Raw genomic sequence first — 19,906 nt, 5'->3', positions numbered from 1 at the left:
TGTACAATGGATATTCTTCAGGGAAAATGAAGGTATGACATGAGCGAAAGCCAAGACACATACTGTATTAAGGTGGCATTATTCAGTCAGCGCTCATTTTAGTCCGAGTCAAGAAATGGATAAACCGAATGTATTGGCTGTTGCATAATTCCAGGCTGAAATCAGAGGCTATAAGTCATCAACACTGTAGAAAGAAATGTCTTCTTATATCTATCCATTTGTCTACATGTCAGATTTGTGCAGAATAAATGAGTTTAAGAGGGAATGCAAAGGAAAGAGAGGAGAGGATTATGAATGAATCAGTGGTAGAGACCAGTAGTAGCTGTGTGCATTGAAGAGGATTAATGGAGGCATTAAAAAATAGTCTAGACTTGTTTTACCGCTGGGTCAGGCTTTTAAATATATTCTGAATTTGCAATTTGCAGAATTCCTCTTTTTTTCTTCCAGACTCTTCATGTCTTTATTAAGGCTGTAAAAGGAAAGGAAGGCAGGATTCCTGTCAACTCCATCTGCCAGATAGATCAGACTGAGACATCATCAGCTACACAAGGTTTGAGCAGGTGTCTGATCCATATTTGATCGTAGATTTTCTTTTTCTTCTGCCTCAGTCTTGTCCTGGTTGCCATGACTGAGGTTTGCAGGTCTGGCTAGGTCAGAGAGCAGGTGCCACTGTGCTCAGGTCTGCTGTCCCAATGAGCAAAGCAGGCAACCCACAGAAACGCACCACCTACCTCATTTCCCTCACTCTGGTGAAGGTTGAGGCTGTGCCAGAGGATGTAGCAGGGAACCAAGTGGAGAAGGAGCCCCTTCCAGAGGGGGAAGGGAGCCCTAAGAGGGAGGAGGAAGAGGAGGTAGGCGATGCCCCTAAAAGGGAAGAAGAACCTGCATGTGTGCAAGTGGTGGAAAAAGAAAGCACACAGGTGGAAGAAGAATTGGAACAGGTGCCGGTCAAGTATGGCAGCCCCAATAAGAACTGGGGAAAACCTGAGAGGAGAGAAACTCATGGACACCAAAAAGACTTTGTATCGGTCGGTAAAAGCAAAGACACTTCTTTTGTGCATCCACCTGTGAAGCAAATGGTGAAAGTGTACGGAGGAACCAGCTTTGAGGGAACTGTGCGCAGAGAGGGGCCTCGCTCAGATGCCATGCGTCCTAAGACGGAGCTCTACAGGGAGCCCCCCATGCTTTTCCTAAAGGGTGAAAATGGAGCCGACCTGAACAGTCGTTCACGTTGCAGCCTCCCTTTTTCCGTCCCGCCGCAGGTCAGCCAGCGCCCTGAAGTCCTGATGAGGTCTCATGCAGGAGGCAACTCTGCATGCTGGAGGGAGCTCAGAGAGGCCAACGCAAGCTTGTATCACTCTGCTAAGACTTTGGACCGGAGGGATAACCGCATCGGGGACCAGTCCCCCTTAATGGCAGCTTCAACTCTGGGGCCTTACAGGGCGTCCTGGGCCGACAGCGATGGTAGGGGCACGCTCATTCGCCCTGGAGCTCCCATCAGTGGAGGATTCACAGGCGTGATGACCAGGGACAGCCCTCAGGGGGAGAGATTTAAGACAGTTTCAGTTTCCTTGCCTGCACCTCCTTCCACTGATGTGCCCAGGCCTCAAAGAAAAGGTACAAGTCGTACCCTGGACAACAGCGACCTACATTCCCTCTCTGAGGACCTGAAGAAGGGGAAGGACGGCCAGGGAGGAACAATCCAGAGAGCTCCCGCCCGTGATCGAAAGATGCTCAAGTTCATTAGTGGGATTTTCACCAAAAGTACAGCTGTGCCACCCAGCGTCAACACTGCACCGCCCCTCTATCCAGCTGTGGAGAGGGGCTCTAGTGAGGAGGAAGGTAGGTTCACCTCATGCATCTACTTCACACACAGAGAACGTTACTGTATGACAGAGAATTATGGCAGCTTATCTGGACTTTTAACATACATTTTAGTTATAATGGGCCCACTATATCAAACCAGCTCACCATTTCATACATTTGGACTCTCCACAGTGCTGCACATGCATAACAAAACAATATTAAAGAGGGCTGTTGGTGACATGAACCAGCTGAATCATTCACACAACTCTATAGACGAGATGAGAAACTACTCTTCCATGAGAAAACCCGTCACATCTGCTGTTTCTACTTCAATCATCAGGGCTCACTTGGGCTGAGATTAAGTGACTAAGAAGACTATTTTGTTTAATGTGATTATACAGGATCATATATTTATTGCCATTTACACTGCCCTCTCTGGAGCTATGTGGACCTAAACCAAAAACCTGCTCCCACTTACAGTCCATGTAATGCTCTAATACGCTTACAGTTCATTAATTTACCTAAACATTTCATTTATTTTGGCACCTGGTAATTGAATGGATTTGAATTTGGCTTTACAGTGTTTACTGTGTTTATTTCAACAAGAATAAGCAGTTTTTCTTTTCCTTTTAAGAAGATCAAAGATTGCTTTGCTTTAAGAAGAATGGATAAGTTAGCATGAACGTGTTAGCTGAAAGCTTAACAGATTAACTGTGTTAGTGTTAGTGACATGCTACTGTAAGTAATGGGTTAATAATATAAAGGGCCAAGAAACAGGTTTAAACCCCAGCTGCTAACCTTTACTGTCTTTGAGGGATTTGATAACACGATTCTGCTGTTTCATTACTGCCCCGAGCTCTCATTGTATCTGAAACTACTTGTAAGAGCTACACAATTGCTTGAAATAACTTTGGTGAAAATACAATCACAATCAGATCTAATGAAATGGGGCTCCTTTGAGATGAAACACAGGTCTAAAGAGAAGAAAAACATACACTGCGCTTCCATTTGGAGCTACAGAAGAGCACAACAGAGCAAACATTTTGCCTGGAAGATATGTACGGGTTTGAAATATGAGTTTTTTAGGTTAATTATGGATGCATTTTTAAATAAACCGCATGTGTGAAACAGTTACATGACATCTATCTTGTTAATTGTCAGGTTTCACTCTGTAATATAATGATCACTAGGTTTACTAAGGCTGCAACTATTATTTTCATTATCGATTAATCTGTCGATTATTTTCTTGATTTATCGATTAGATGTTTGGTCCGTAAAATATCAGAAAATGGTGAAAAATGTCGATCACTGTCTCCCAAAGCCCAAGATGACGTCTTCAAATGTCTTCTTCAGTCCCAAACAGTCCACAATCCAAGACTAAATAAACCAGAAAATATTCATATTTGAGAAGCTTGAATCAGAGAATTTGGATTCTTTTTTTTTTAAGAAAAACAAAATATCAAAATAGTTGGTGATGAATTTAATAGTTGACAACTAATCAATTAATTGACTCATTGTTGCTGCTCTAAGATTTTCTATAAATATGTATCTACATATTAAGAAAAAATCAAAAACAAAAGCTGGGATATGATGCTAGAAATATGTCAATTATAGACTCGTTATATACAGTCTATGGTTAAGATAATTGAATATTAGTTAGCTATGAATAAATAAACTATTTTCCAAACTACAGTGTCTACAAATGTGACTGCATAAATAAAAACAGCTTGAAATAGGAATTTATTTTCATTAATGTTTGAGACAAAGTTTTCAGATTTCCATCAAAGTACATCTTACATGTGTGAGAAGTGCATCCCTTCCTTACAGATTCACTTTATCAGTATGTCACTAGACGGTTTCACTGTAGGCGTTTGAACAGTGGAAAGGGTTAAAAATCTTTAACAGCCTGGTTAAAATGTGATGATCTGACTCTGTAGTGTCACTAATGTGCTCAATGTTTTGGATATCTGTTTTGAGGAATTCCCCACACCCCGGAAAATCAAACAAATAGAAATAACTTCAGTCTTGTCAAAAACTAAGAAAAACACCTCATGAAATATTCAGACTTGTCTATTTGAAATAAAGGAAATGATGCAACTTTATCTATCTTTAATCTTTATTAATATATTCAAAAGAAAATCATCTATGACAGAGAATGTAGGATCGGCGTAAGCTCTGAATAATTTGTCAGGAGTAAGTGGGACATGAATAATTAAGGTTGGGGATACACAGAGCTGTGTTCATCGGACAAGAGAGAAGAGGGGGAATGTAGGAGGAGTGAGGAGAGAGGGAACCTGCTACTTCCTGCTCTGTGCACAGAGTTAATCAGCCTCCAAATGGAGCCTATTCATTCGTCAACGCTATATTTTGTTAGTGTTGTGAGCAGCGTAATCCAAACGGTGTCATGATGAACCTATAATTTCAGCATATTATGTCAGTATTCAGATGAGAGATTAACATTATTTATGAAATTCACTTCAGAAAATATTATTCAGCAATGTCAGAATGTGAGAGACACACTTTCATATGTGTGCAGGTGGACATCATGTTTCTATGCCTCTCACACACGTCGCTGTAGCCATGAGAGACCATTTATTGTATAGAGACCCGGGCTGGAGGCTTCTGGAAAATGGAGTTGCCATGGCAACAGTAAAGCCGTGAGAGATGCTATTTGGTCTGTGGTGTGACGCTGTTGATGGAGGGGAGTGTGGGTGTGGGGATTGCCCAAAGATGGGGATGAGGGAGTGTCACGGGGGTTTAAAGTTAGAATCTGTGTCCCCAGAGAGCTGGCCGACGCCGAGGCTCCGCCCGGTACAACGTGACCCAACAGCTTCAGTGTGTTTGTGTGTGTGTGTGTGTGTGTGTGTGTGTGCAAACTGTATCTGTGTAGTCGTCTGTGACGATGATGATTTCCACATTAATCTTCATCAGTGTTACGCTGAGTGTGTGTTTGTGAATTTGGATGCATGTGTTCACTCTTGCAGGCATTTATCTCTCTCTGTTCAGCCTCACGTCTGCAGATGTGTACGTTGTCCTTCATGGCTGTGTGTGTTTGTTTTATTGAATTTCCTTTCACTAATGCAAGTTTGCTGTCATCCTTCAGAGGATAGAGCTATTGCACTCAAACCAGACTACAAAATATCCTTAAGTCATGTCATGTTGAACTTAAAGAATCCCTCCAGACATATTTTAAGATGGATATAAAATACTCTACTTTAAAGAATAATTGTGTTTAATATAGTATTTCCACAAAAAAGTTCAATGATCTCGTTAAAATCCTTAAAATTACATCTTCCTCTTCTCCCTCATTAAAAATTCTATCAATATGCAAATATATTTCATTTCAGAAGTTTAACCGCTGGACACAGGATGTCTCCTACTTCACTGTAAAGTCAATTCTCATTTCCACATCTTACTTGTGTCAGTTGAATTCTGGACCACAATTGGCTCTGAACTAGTTGTGATATCACAAATCCTGCTCGCAGGTACTCCCCTTAAACTCAGATTTTTAGTGAGCCCAGCGAAACTTTCCCCCTTCAATAGATGAATGTGAAAACATCCTTCCAGTGTCAAACTCTGCACATACATCAATTTGCACAGTATAGCTCAAATATCTACTAACTTAAGTAACAATAAGAAAAACACATTTTTGAATGGATGGGGACTTTAAAAATGTAATTAATAAAATATTGTTCATCTGTTTTATTCCCCCTTTCAAAATATTGACACTTGTTTTTTTACAGCCCTGAAACTAGTGGAGTTATTTCTTTTTAGAAAAACTTTACCACTGAATATGAGAGAGTAAGTGACTCATGATCGATATTTCCTGCAGTGTGAAACAAATATAACAGTAACTGAGAATTAAAGAATGAGCTATGGAGTAATAAAAAGAAATTCTAACAGTTCCTGTAGTGCTGTAACACTTTGACTCCAGTAAGAACTAAAAAAAATGTAACTTACCTTGCTGTCTGTACCTCCGTAATGAGTGTTTATTCTTATCAGTATTAAACCTGATAAAGCATGTGCAAATGTACCAGCACAGCTGCAGGAACATTTCACCAATGAACTAGATATATTTCGCTACAATACAGCTATTATTTATAATCATGAGTTCTGTCATCATGTTGTCACTGCCAAGTGAATGTCCTCATCACTAAAAACAAAGCCTGAAAACAATAAATGGTAATAAATCATTTTTGTACTTCAAGTTATATTGCAATGACAGAAGGTTCACTGGGTTTTCAATGTGTTCATTTACTTTAGAAACGTTACACATCTCTATTTAAATAAAATCATTTTTACAGAATTATTTTATACCCTGTATGAGCTTAGATTTATTATATTTCTGATGCAATTCAAAGATCTCTGGAAATGCTGACGTCTGCCTCAACCTAACACCTCACTTAACAGCAGTTATCTTCTATCATTTCTTAAAGAGCCATTTTGTTTTTGTTTGATTTTAATACATTTCACACAGAACTAACCAAAGTCTCACTATTGGTCATTCAGTATGAAAAACATCCACCTTGACAAGTGATTTGGTCTCATTTTCATCCCTCAAAATGTATTTTTCTTACAAGGAAAAGTCACAATTGCAATAATTCTACTCATTTCCTCTCAGTGCAGTTTCTCCTTTTCATGGAATATTTAATACATGTAGTATAGTACCAAAACAATGATAATTCTCAAGAAATGATCAAAACAAGTCAACTTATACTGCAAATGATCTTAATCCACGTGCTGACTCAATAATAGATAATAACAACTTAAAGCATTTTTGATAAAACTGTACATTTTTATTTCCTGTTATTTGACTCCTCTGTTATTTGAGTCTTTTTGTATCAGGTTTCCTCTTCTCAGTACCACAGAGCACCAACTGGCATATTATGTCTTGTTTCACTGACTTCTATAAATTCATGAAATGAGGGAAACTGCACTGGGAATAAGATGAGTTATCTCACCGTGTTATAAGATGAATAAGTCTTCAAGGCTGAATAAAAGAATAAATGACTTGTTAGGAGGAGTTTTTGCAGAATAACTACAGTACGAGGCAAAAGAGTGATGTGTTTTACAGTGTTGGGATGAACTAAAGATATCTGGCATGCTCCCTAACTCATGCAGACCTGCATGGTTGTACACTTGATTGGATTTTCTGGGTACCTCGCTGGGAGCTGCAGCCTCTCTGCACCCAGATGGGAGGCTTGGACACCCTGACACTCCTCACTGTGCTGTGCCTGCAGGCAGTCAGGCAAAACCTGGCCAGCAGTCAGCCAGGACTTTTTTTTACAGGAATTCACCCCAACATCTTAGGAAGAAGGCGTTTTTATTAACTTTGCCAGAGTTAGATGAGAGGATCAATATCAATTTCTTTGTTTGGTCAGTATAGAAATAGGCCTGGGGAGTGTTTAGCTTAGCTTAGCACAATGACTGGAAAGCAGGGTGTTACGCTCCTACACATTTTCCTGATTCTGGACAAACCACAGGTAACTCATGGATTTGTTGGTGACGAGTTTGGATGTTTACAACGTGTTAATATGACAGTTTGGAGTTGTTAAGAGCTCTTTTCAATGTCAATTGAGGCTAATCTCCTCTTTTTCTTGTTTGCCAGAGGCGTTATGTTTTCAGGTTGTCCGTCTGTCCGTCCATATGTATGTCCATCCCATTCTTGTGAACGCGATATCTCAGGAACACCTTGAGGGAATTTCTTCAAATTTGGCACAAACGTCCACTTGGACTCAAGGATTAAGTGATTAGGTTTTGGTGGTCAAAGGTCAAAGGTCAAGGTCACGGTAACCTCAAAAAACACATTTTTGGCCATAACTCAAGAATTCATACGCTAATTATGACAAAGTTTCACACAAATGTCTAATAGGATAAAATGATGAAGTGATGACATTTTATATCCAAAAGGTCAAAGGTCACCTTCACTGTGACATCACAAGGTTCTGCAAAAACACCTTGATTGAAGGGGAGATTATGACTATATTTCACATTTGGTTGGATACTGAATTGGTGACACTAATCTTGGGTGTCCACCTTGAAACTCTGGTGACTGTGTAGATCTTCTGTGCTGCCGGATTGAAGATATGTGTGAAGCATCCACTTTATAGAATTTATAGCTTCATCCATATCTGAAGCATCGTCTACTGTCATGGCATACTGTCATCTCATGGCATAGAACATATACAAGGAAAATACAGTTAATACTTTTTATTACATTCCTTCGCTACAAATATTATATGAGTCTGGACAGACATGGACGTAAACTACAACTTGACTGGTTGGTGGAGGCGTACAACTGCGAGGCAGTATTTCTAGTCAGAAATTGTTTTCTGTTTTTGAAATTGAGGATGATTTCATATTTGTGGGTATAGAGCAGAGATGGGATTAGCTTCACTTTGTGCCTCCCGTGTTTTACCATTACAGCGAGTCACAGTGCGAGGCATCTTAATCCAAACTAAGATGGTAGCCAGAAATGACATATCTCCTTGCTCAATTTGTGCAATGTGAACCAAAATCAAAAATGTAATTATCAGTCTGTTAGCTCCATAAAAAGTGAAAACACACCTTCCAGCAACTACATCTTTGCCTTTTCTACCCTTTGTAACTGCATCTTCTAACCAAACCACCAGTTAGCAGTACATCAAATCATTGCAGCACTGAGCTTACTTTATACTTTTTTATTAATTACTCCATTTACTTCTTTTGTACTCAGCTGGATGCACCAGCAGTCAAGAATGGACCATCAGCCAAACTGTACAAGAACTTCACCTGGTAAGCATTAAGACACTTCTTTTACAAACCGGTGATCAGGATGAAATACTAAATTAATATCTACCCTCTTTTCATCTGTGTGTTTGTTCATCAGGGTGTTTTGGGAGGTCTGTGCAGCGGGAAGTCTGCTCTGGTCCATAGACACTTGACAGGAAGTTACCTGCCACTGGAGAACGCTGAGGGTTGGTTTCACATGTCCTCATCTACAACATTTCTGTGTGTCTTTCTGTGTCAACGGACAACAGACCTTTTTACCTCTCATACACAGGTGTAACATTTCACTGGGAGTCTTACAGTAAATTACTTGTTTCCTCCTATATTTTTTCTAGGGCGCCAGTACATTAAAGACGTCCTGGTTGACGGACAGAGCCACCTGTTGATAATCAGAGAGGAGACAGAACTCCCTGGTGCTCAGGTGGGTTAGGAACTGACCTGAACTTGGATAATCTGGACAACTAATTAAACTTTGTGGAAGTTAGTCCTTACTATCAGCCTGCTCTTACGTTTTTTTGAGTACCATTCTTTTTCTGCCTTCTCTTCAGTTTGCAAGTTGGGTGGATGCAGTTATCTTGGTCTTCAGTTTGGAAAATGAGGCCAGCTTCCTGGAAGTTTACAAAATCTACCACCAGCTCGCTATCCACCGGCCGGTCACTGAGATACCGTTCGTAGTAGTCGGCACACAGGGTAAGACACTCGCACACAACATGTGCTTTGATTCAGATCTCTGCAGAGGTGAACTCTTGTTGTATTTGTGCTTTCTCCAGATAAGATCAGCAGCAGCAACCCCAGAGTAATAGATGATGCCAGGGCCAGACAGCTTTGCTCAGATGTGCGGCGCTGCACTTACTATGAAACCTGTGCTACGTACGGCCTCAATGTGAACAGAGTCTTCACTGATGGTATGTGTCCCTGTCACACCAAATCATAATGAAGAATGCTGCAGAGTAAACAGATATATGAAGGATATGGCTTTTTTACTGCTTATGTTAAGTTTTTTTGTTCCACAGCTGCTCAGAAGATTATGGCAGCCAAGAAGCAAGCTGCTCTACTGGCTTCCTGTAAATCTCTCCCTAACTCTCCCAGTCACTCTGGAGGCTCCACCCCAGTGTCTGGCATCTTTCCAGGACAGGTAAAACTGTTACGGACCATCTGTCAGAAAACTGGTACAAAGTCATACCATCTAACTGCACCTTTTCTTGCTGAGTCTGTTGCATATTTTAGATTTGCTGTGAGATTTATTTTTAAAGTCAAACTGAAATTTAAATCATTATTGTACAAGGAAATATGATCTAAAATGATAAGGCAACTATTGTGCATCATTTTCCATTTTTTTCAAACTGAGATAAAACTGTTTTTGGACATATTTGTAGAAACAATGTCCAGGTGTCTGGGTGGACATTTGAGGGACAGTGTTGCAAAGAGATTTTCTGTCAGTTACCGTTGTGCACTACCAACTACAGCACGTTATAGCCTTATATAGCCTACCGACATTGATAGAAGACAGTTCACCCTTTTTCAACAAGCTCACATACTGTAGCTCTGATTAGGTACCGTTAGTCTGTCCCTATACAACATGAAACATTTGGGAGGACCCGTCGTGCAATTAAGTTAGCACTTTCTTACGAACATTCCGAGTGAAACGTTAGCACTTATTATTATATGTTATCTTTGCTGTATGTTATTTCAACACCTGCTGGGTCATTGTTTGTCCTGCATTATGCAAAGAAGAGGCTCTTGCTGGCCTTAGCTTTCTGTCTTTAATGGGTCCATTTGTATTAAGCCCATATCACAAATCACAAATTTGCCTCAAGGGCCTTTACAATCTGTACACTGTGTATCAGATTGTGGTGATGGCAAATAACTGTGAAAACTTACAGCAACAGGTAGGCCTGTAACATCAGTACTTCATATGTTACTACGTGATTGGATATAGAGTCCAAGAGTAACGTGAGGAGTGCTCAAATCACAGGTGAGACTAACAGCATAAAGCAACGGCAAACAGATATTGGACCGATCCAATTACAGTACCGACATAATCAGTCACAACAAAAAATTCAGTCCCCCTGGAGAACACTAATGTAGGGGGCACCATCACTGCAGGAAAATAAAAACTTGATTTTTTTTTTTTTTTTGGTAATTACAATTTTACCCAAACTAGTTCACAAGTCAAAACAAACACCAAGGATGTTCTCAGAAAAAAATTTAATTCAAGTTCCACTCATAATAAACTCAATTATCACCCTCTATCTCCCCTCACTCAGGCCAGTAATGGTGGTCAGAGCAGTGACTACTCCTCATCACTTCCCTCCACTCCTGTGATTAGTCATAAAGAGATCGGCAGGACAGTGAGAGGGGAGAAACAGGACAGTGCCACCCCAGGGTCGGTCCGCAGTGCCACCCGAAGACGCACATCCCGATTTGCGGTAAATATACAGACACAAACATCAGCATTTAATTTGGAGTCATGTTTCTGGCCACATGGTGAATGCAAGTCCAATATATATATATATATATATATATATATATATATATATATATATATATATATATATTCACTCTCATTTTATCTCTGTTTTGGTTCTCCATTAACTCCTAAGAGAAATATTTGACTGTTAAGCTGCTAAATTTTCCACTATGTTCACCAGCTAGCTGCTAACTTTGTCTGCCATTTAATGGTGGGCAGGTAGCATACAGTTATTTTTTTATAGGCTTTTTGCTTAAAAACAGTTTCCTGCTGTGTCTGGTATTGAGGTTGATGAGAGTGGTGAGACTGAACCAAAACAGTAAAGGTGCAGGAAGTTAAACCAAAACAATGAGCGGAAAGACGCTAAAATACTTAGTAGAAAAGAGAGGAACTGCAGAGTCTGTTGGTTTGCCACTATGAGTGACCCCCTTTCACATAACACTTAATCATTCGATCCATTGTTAATAGAAAAATATTGATTAGAGCAGCTTTAATTTAAGTCCAAATGGCACCAATAAATCAACAGAAAACCCCATTCACAATTCCAAATACTTTTTTGGCAAGGAGAGATTCCGTATTTATTTTCCAAAATAAAGTTAGAGACATAAATGATATTTATAATCCTAACCAATCACCCCATTCTTGCCTCTGATGCAGTTATTGCTCCTCTTGTCCTTCGTCTAGGGCCGGAGAGGCAGTGACTCAAACAGACGGAGTGCAGACTGTAAGGGAGATCTGGGCAGTGGACGCTCAATTCCCATCAAACAGGTAGGACACAGATTTGCACTTGATGCAGAAACAAATCTGATATATCTAATGACCCTCTGCAGAGGACATCACACCAGCAGTCACTTGAAATTAAATGTGTGACAGCAGTTTCATCGTTTGGAGTGATGTGTGTTGTGATCTTCCATATTGGCCTGATGAATAGATTGTGGGTGTTTTTGGCAGCCAGCAGGCATCATGCTGCCGAAATGTGTGAGATTAACACACGAGACATTAGCAATAAATTCTCACTCTTCTGTTTTGTCACCTCCATCAGGGCATCTTGCTGAAGCGCAGCGGGAACTCGCTCAACAAAGAGTGGAAGAAGAAGTATGTCACGCTGTCCAACGATGGCATACTCTCCTATCACTCCAGTGTCAATGTGAGTCAGAGTGCTGACAGAGCGCTTTAAAGGCTTTTTGCTGCTGAAAGCACCACCAACAGCTGGTGGTTGATGGTAATGGCTGATGTTTGGTTTGGCAGGACTACATGCTAAATTCCCCGGGGAAAGAGATGGATCTGCTGCGGGTGACGGTGAAGGTGCCGGGAAAGCGGCCACCACGCGCTGTACCAACCTGCGGCCCTCCAGTCGGGCTCAATGGGCGAGTCAAAGATGTGCAGGGACCCGAGGGACTCAGCCCAGGTCAAAGAATAAACACATTTTCTGCATTGTACACCATGAGAGGATGTGGAGAATTTCAAAAAGTAAACACAGCTAAACCAATTCTTCTTCCTGACTATCAGAGGAATTATAACAATAAACCTAACTTATATAAAATACCAGGTTCATAGCCTGTTACTGTGGTGTGATGCAGCATTTTGCTGAGGTGTAGCTTCATCAGTTGTTGGTGATTTGGAATCTCCACCCTGGTCCTTTTCTTTGTGGATACTGTGTCTATGTCCTCCACAGTTCAAAAACACGTAAGTTAGATGGAACGGAGAGCCTTGTGACACTGAATGGGAATAAGTAGGTATGGTCATAATTAAAATAAAAAACATGATAAATAGGTGGAGATGGGAGAAAGCAGAAGGCCGACCTTCAGTAAATTCACTGTTCCTTGGATCTTAAAAGACTTTTTTGTGAGGAGGGGGTCAAGCCTTTGTGCCAGGAAGGAAAAAAATTGCAAGAGGATGCAAAGCCTTTGTAAAAGAACAAAAGAGCATCATAAGGGATTTCAAAAGTTTTGCAAGGATGCGTGAAAGATAAAAGTAACCCCCCTCAGTGTCTTTTTGAGGACTTCTTCAGTAATTCTTGTGTATCTTTAACTTTTAACTTTTTCCTGTATTCATACAGAATCATTAATGTATTTTTTAAAATCCCAGTAGTTCAGTTTTACATTACATGTTTGGCTAAATTACTCTATTATTAAGTACATGTTTGCCATCATGTTTTTAGTTCCTGTAAGTACCAGTGGCCTCCTGCAAGTGGAGGAAATGGAAGGGCTGGGTGGTGCACTGTTCCTGAGGAGTAACAGAGGCGTGCAGCGATGTCCTTCCACGTTATCTAACCACGCTCAAAGTGTTGGTGAGAAAAAGAACGTCATTTGTGCATACAGTATTTATCATCACTTATAATCATGCTTGTCTTTGTACCAGATTCATATAATTTGGTACAATTTCCTCTTGCTAGACTCTGCAGTGGAGGGCGTGTCCAGCTCCTCCTCCACCAAAGATGTAGGCTCCGCCTCCCCAGTGACAGACAGGAAGAAGCATCGCAGAAAGAAGAGCATGAACCAGAAGGGAGATGCAACCATCGGCCAAGCAGATGGTAAACATAAAGAACTCCAACTGTGTTTTTACATTCAGCGTTAAGCAAGGCAATAATAATATTCTGACAATTTTGATATGTTGTGAATTATTGAAAAAGTAATAATAATAATTGATAACTAAACATTAAATTGGATAAAGTGTCATTTGTATTATTTCTCTCTTTCTCTCTTCGGTTTTTCTGTGACATTTTCGATTTTCTCATGCAGCCAAGCGCAAAATGTGGAAACTTAAAAGCTTTGGTAGCTTAAGGAACGTAAGCAAGACAGGTAATGCTGATCTGTTGCTTTGCATCTTCTAAACTCTGTCTGGCCCTCTGTACGTCAAGCTCCTGTTGCAGCATGGATAAATTCCTAATATTCGATTGATATTCTTTCATGTACATGTACTGTATGTACATTTTAGCATCTAGGTAAAAGTTTTAGTTTTAATTGGCTAGTGCACTAACATAAAAAAAACTTATTTGTTTCTAATTGTGGTAAAACATGAATGTTTAACACACTGATGCATGCAAACTCAAACAGTCTTTTTCTTTATGTTAATAAATGTTTCTGGATGAAATGTTTTTTTTCTGCATGAAATAACCACAGATTAAAAATCTCTTCGGCCTGTTCATGTTTTCCTGTCAGATGAGGATAATTTTGACTTCCTCATTGTGTCGAGCACTGGTCAGACATGGCACTTTGAAGCCCAGAGTGTGGAGGAGAGGGACTCCTGGGTTCAAGCCATCGAGAGCCAGATCCTGGCTAGCCTACAGCTGTGTGAGAGCAGCAAGAACAAGGTAAAGCACACCAGAAGGCAAAGGCATATAATGCACTCTTGGAGACATATATGCACACTGAGATTTACAGTGAGAAAACATAAGCACATTTGTTTGTATCTTATTCTCAGAAAACATTACATGCATACTATTTTATACAAACGCAAAACTGGCAGAGGAACACAACCACAATGCCCTTTATGCAAGTTGTGCCTTCTTGATGACTTTGTGCTCCCAAATGCACCTGCTTTCATGGAGATGGCCAGAAACGTGTTTATGCAGCTCAATTAGCGCAGTGCTATATTGATGCCCATATTGGTATGAAATTGTGTTTGTGTTTCCAGAGTTATTCTCAAGGCTGCAGTTGGTCGAGTCACACACACTAGAAGACTGTTTTCACATTCATCTGTTGAAGGGGGAAAGTTTCTCTCCACTCATCTGAGTTTAAAGCGTGTATCTAGGAGCATGATTTGTGAAATCACAACTAGTTGTGTCCTGGCCCTCAATTAGGCCAATGTATTAGACCGTTTTATACTGTAGTAGTGGCATCACAGTTTTTACATTCATGGGCGGCTGTGGCTCAGGAGGTAGAGCAGGTCGGTGGTTTGATCTCCAGCTCCTCCAGTCTGCATGTCGAAGTGTCCTTGGGCAAGATAATGAACCCCAAATTGCGCCCAATGGCTGCGCCGGCGGTGTGTGAGTGAGTGAGTGTGTGTGTGAATTAGATTAGATCCCGATGAGAAGGTTGAACCTTGCATGGCAGCCTCTGCCATCAGCGTATGAATGTGTGTGTGAATCGGTGAATGTTGACATGTACTGTAGAGCGCTTTGAATGGTCAGAAGACCAGAAAGGTGCTATATAAATGCAGCCCATTAACCATTTACCATAGTGCACGGGTACAGAAAATGTATCTAAGTAAAGTAAGAAAAATATTGGCCACAGATTGTTATAATGGACACACACTAATGGTACCACAAGGTATAATTTTTATTCTAGGAGAACTTATGTGGGTCATTATGTACAGACAGCATGCAGCGAATTCAGTATCTCCTGACTTGTAAATTCAAATTTGTAAGTTGCATTATCGGCCCCAGGAAGTACATTGGAGTGCCTTATAATCATATTTGTTCGCTGTATATTTGCACCATGGGATTCCAGAAGAAGAGCAGTTTTCTCTCAGGAGAATCTGACATCGACCCATTAGGACACTGTTACTGCTGCTACTTTTAAAAGGGATGAGGGCAGTTAATTTGATTGGCCATTAATGGGTTAACACTAATGGGTTGGGCTGGTTTCTGTTCTTGAGTGGGGAACACATCCTGGTTTGGATTTAGATAGATGATCTCTAAAAATGATAATTGCCACTAATATAATGATAACCACAATCCCATGATGCATTTCCTTTTTAGTGTTATGGCATTGTATTTCCTAGGAGGCCCAAACCCTTAATTTTACAGCTTTAAATGGTTAGTACATAATGATGATTATAGCCATCTTCCACAGCGTTTCCAAAGGGAGATTTGGAAATTATAATCATTAGTAAGGAGAGTAGCTACAACAGGGCTAATATCACAGAGGGAAGTTTGCTGGTGTTTCTTTCATTTTGATCATATACTGCATTTTTCACAGGCTCGCAAGAACAGCCAGAGTGAAGCAGTGGCTCTTCAGGCGATTCGCAATGCAAAGGGCAACAACTTCTGTGTTGACTGTGATGCTCCAAGTTAGTGACTTTATATGACTCATTTACATTTTATATATTTATCCTCTTTGTACCTGTCCATGCATGTCTAGGTTTGGTACTTTACCCATTTCCTCCCAATTCAACCGTATGCATGTGTTATCGTCGCAAAACTCCCCTGATCCTTTGCCCTTATTTTGTCTATTTGAAAGACTGCAACGTTTTTATCAACATGGAAAGTTTACACAAAAACAAAGTATTAGCAATATTGGAACTATCATTGATAGGGCCATGAAACAATTTTTTTTGTTTTTGCGTTTCTTGAATTTTTACCATAGCTCTTGCATGCACAAATTTTGTAAACAAGGAATGAAGTCTTATTGTTTTCATCTCATGTTATTGTGAGTTGACATTTTGCAGGCAAAAAAAACAAACTTGCTAACTTGTTCATTAGAAGATGAGGCTTTAACCTAAACGCTTTACTGAATTAAGTTGTCATCCAGGCTTTGAAATAACTTACTTACTTCAGTAAGGAAAAATACCTGCCAAAACAATGTTAATTGCAAGGTAAACAAGTCAATTAGGAAGGGACATGCAGACATTTTGACATGTGGGGTTTAAGTTCAGCACAGCAGGAGTGAGCTGTAAAGCATAATTTTCAATAAAAATACATTTTATTAATATACCCTATAATTAAAATCTGCGTCGTAGATATTACCAAATACAAACAAAAATAGATCAAATGTTGAATATTCCTCTGATGTTGGAACACTTTTAAAAGTCCATCAGGGGAGTATATAGTCTGGCACACTGGCTGCAGAGTTCATAGCTCTGCTTTAAAATTTGTCCAAACAGGATTTCACACGACTTCAGACACTTGTGGTATGGCATAGCCAAACTGGCACATTTTTCACATGTGAATGCTGCTTGTGGAACAGATTAATATCGGAGAAATCTGTCAACCATATGCATGCAGATCAATTTCAAATGAAGTGGAAGCCTAATTTGTTTGTGTGTACTCTTTCTCTCCAAGATCCAACCTGGGCCAGTCTGAATCTGGGCGCTCTCATTTGCATCGAGTGCTCTGGGATCCACAGAAACTTGGGGACCCACCTATCGCGTGTTCGCTCCCTGGACCTCGATGATCTGCCACGAGAGCTCACGCTGGTTCTCAGCGCCATCGGCAACCACATGGTCAACAGTATATGGGAGGCGCGCACCCTGGGACATCGTAAACCAATGCCTGATGCTACCCGGTAAGCACAGTAGGTCCAAAATCCCAATAATGTTAGATACAATAGGCTGACACTGTTTTACATTATGTAGGTGCAGTATATGCTGCATACTAAGATATTATGTGTCTGAGTTTAGTGGAAAGATATTTTTAACAATGTTTAGCAGCAGAACGACAAAAATCTGTAAATGTATTCCACTGGTAATTCACCCTCTCCTCATCATCTCCCTTTGCTTGTCCAGAGAGGAACGTGAGTCATGGATCAGGGCCAAATATGAGCAGAAACTGTTTGTGGCGCCGTTGCCACCTCCCACCCCTAGCGAGGGCCCAGACATCACACTATCTGGCCGTCTTCTGTTGGCAGTGATGGAGCACAACCTCCCCAAGCTGCTGCTCTTTTTGGCCCACTGCACTAAGGAGGACATTAATGCCCCTCTCAGCCTGGCGCTCTCCTCCAGGTCGCTCTTGGCGCTGCGGCTTCCTGGCTCTGCCCTACATGCTGCCTGTCAGCAGGCCGATGTGGTGATGACGCAGCTTCTGGTTTGGGTGTGTTTCCCTCCTCCTCATTTGCCAGTTGTGATATAGGAGTCGATAAAACCTTTGTACTGAAATTTCATATTACCCCCCCAAAAAAGGCAATGTTGACAAGGTGTGAAATCATTTTAAATGTCTTCTCGGTGTAAAATATATGATCACAGCAAACCATCACTTTGAGTTATGCAAAAATGGCAAATTAATAAATGTTACCCTTCAACAACCTCTAAGTAATACACTCAGCAAGAAACAAAAACTGTTAAAACAGATGACTCAGCAGACCACTCAAGGTGATCTACGTATGTGTGTGAAAAGCACTAAAGCTTACTGAGTCACACCCTGTTGGGATAATTTAAGATAGTCCTGTCAGCTTTTAGTCCCAAGAAGCCATAAAAATGTGGAATAGGGTATAATTACATAACCTAATCCTGTTTTTTTTTTTAAATTTCTTCTCCCTCTCATTGACTTCAGTATGGCTGTGATGTTCGGTATCGGGATGCTCAGGGGCAGACAGCGCTGGCTCTGGCTCGCAGTGCTGGCAGCCAAGAGTGTGTCGACATCTTGCTCCAGTACGGATGCCCAAATGAACCAGCCCCCTCCATTGCCGCGACAGTCGGCTTCGCAGCGGCCGCAACCTCCAGCTTCCCTGTTGCCATGACGCCGAGCCTGACGGTTGCCACGACACTCAAGATCTCGCACAAGAGCGGCGGCGGCACCAGCTTGAGTTACAGCACCTCCAGACGAGCAGTGTCATAATTGAAATGTGGTGTGGTGAAAGTGTGTGTGTGTCAGCTTGTCGCTTTGCCCTCATAGTGTCCTGTACATTCACGCAGGTCAGTGGGATTGATGAACACGTCGCCAGATGTTGCACTCCTGAAGCCAGACGAGGTTTAATAGGGTGTGTTTGTGTTTGTCAGGGATGAAAACACTCACTGGTAATCAACACAGGCACATTCAGTCTGCTAGAATGGTTTAACCAAAACAAAAAGATAAATTTTCCTGACTACACTTTGTACGTAGGCAGTTAGATAAAAAAAAAGACATTTGGATGCCTCTGCATTCAGATTTAATAGGGATGTATTGCACTGTATACCAGCTGGTATGATTCATATGTCACCATCCGGTCAATATTCAACTTTATTCTTCACTCAGTTAAGAATGGAAATTTGCCTTTGGCCTAAAATAGCTTATCATATAAAAAACTGCAATAAGTTTACTGTTTGATAGATGGACGTCTCGGTCTGTCTTTACCCGCTTGAAATACCAATGTTAAACACATCAAGAGTTTTTAACTTTATTGACAACGAATGTTACAAAATCAGATCAGAGAGAGTGCATATGTTATGTTCAACAGAGCCGGGCATTGAGCTGTGCATAAATAATGTTGTGTAAGTTGATTATAAAAAAAACTTTACAGTGGCTGAAAAGTGAGGCTGTTTTAAAGATAATCAAAATAACTGTATAGAGATGAATTGATAAAAATATTATAATTCTAAAAAAAGTGCTTCATTTTCAAGATTGTTATTGTACGATTTGTACAGTTGGTTCTGTGTATAAAACTCAAAGGGTTACTCATAGCTGTTCAGAGATTTACAGCCTCTTGGTTTCCTTTGATAACCACCTGATTAACTCTTTGACACCCAAGACTGAGATTTCTATGTTATGTTTGTATCACTGTGTGTGACATGAACACTGTACATGATGTGTGCATTAATACCTGCAGAGCAAGTGACTCCAGCAGCAGGTCATTGTCAAGGCGAGTGTAATACTGGATGTGTATATGAACAAGTGAAAATGAAATGCCTTGATTTTGATTGAATGTACAAAAACAGATGATTTGAGGTCGTTATTTTAAACACTTAACATGCGTTATCCAGATGATACAGCTGTGGTTCCATCCATGTTTTGGTGGACTGTCGGGGCGTTTTATGTTTTGATTAACTAATATTATTCCTGCTGTGACTAATAGAAATTAAAAGTATGGTTTAATAGATTAAAACTGCTAAGTCTTGACACTTAAAGGTTCTGATCTATAAAACGGGGCCTTCGAATGAACGTGTTTGTAAGTGGCTGAAAATCAACATGAAATAGAGGAATGTTTCCCAAATTGATATTTTAAAAAA

At 40.5% G+C, this 19,906-nt stretch overlaps 1 protein-coding gene across 1 annotated transcript; it reads left to right on the top strand.

The window, feature by feature from the left end:
* Positions 1-456: 456 nt before the first annotated feature.
* LOC137181711 (arf-GAP with GTPase, ANK repeat and PH domain-containing protein 1-like) lies at positions 457-19,796 on the top strand. The gene is made up of 19 exons (XM_067587633.1): positions 457-1,842; positions 8,522-8,580; positions 8,675-8,762; positions 8,910-8,995; positions 9,123-9,264; positions 9,345-9,479; positions 9,588-9,709; positions 10,842-11,003; positions 11,729-11,812; positions 12,087-12,191; positions 12,293-12,452; positions 13,206-13,334; positions 13,440-13,577; positions 13,786-13,845; positions 14,206-14,357; positions 15,967-16,057; positions 17,049-17,271; positions 17,492-17,795; positions 18,255-19,796. Exons 1-19 carry the CDS (start codon positions 693-695, stop codon positions 18,537-18,539), a joined length of 3,675 nt encoding a protein of 1,224 aa, XP_067443734.1. The 5' UTR covers positions 457-692; the 3' UTR covers positions 18,540-19,796.
* Positions 19,797-19,906: the final 110 nt, after the last annotated feature.

Source organism: Thunnus thynnus, chromosome 4, assembly GCF_963924715.1.
Source record: "Thunnus thynnus chromosome 4, fThuThy2.1, whole genome shotgun sequence".
NCBI classification, from domain to species: Eukaryota; Metazoa; Chordata; class Actinopteri; order Scombriformes; family Scombridae; genus Thunnus; species Thunnus thynnus.
This window is presented reverse-complemented; position numbering and strand designations above follow the sequence as displayed.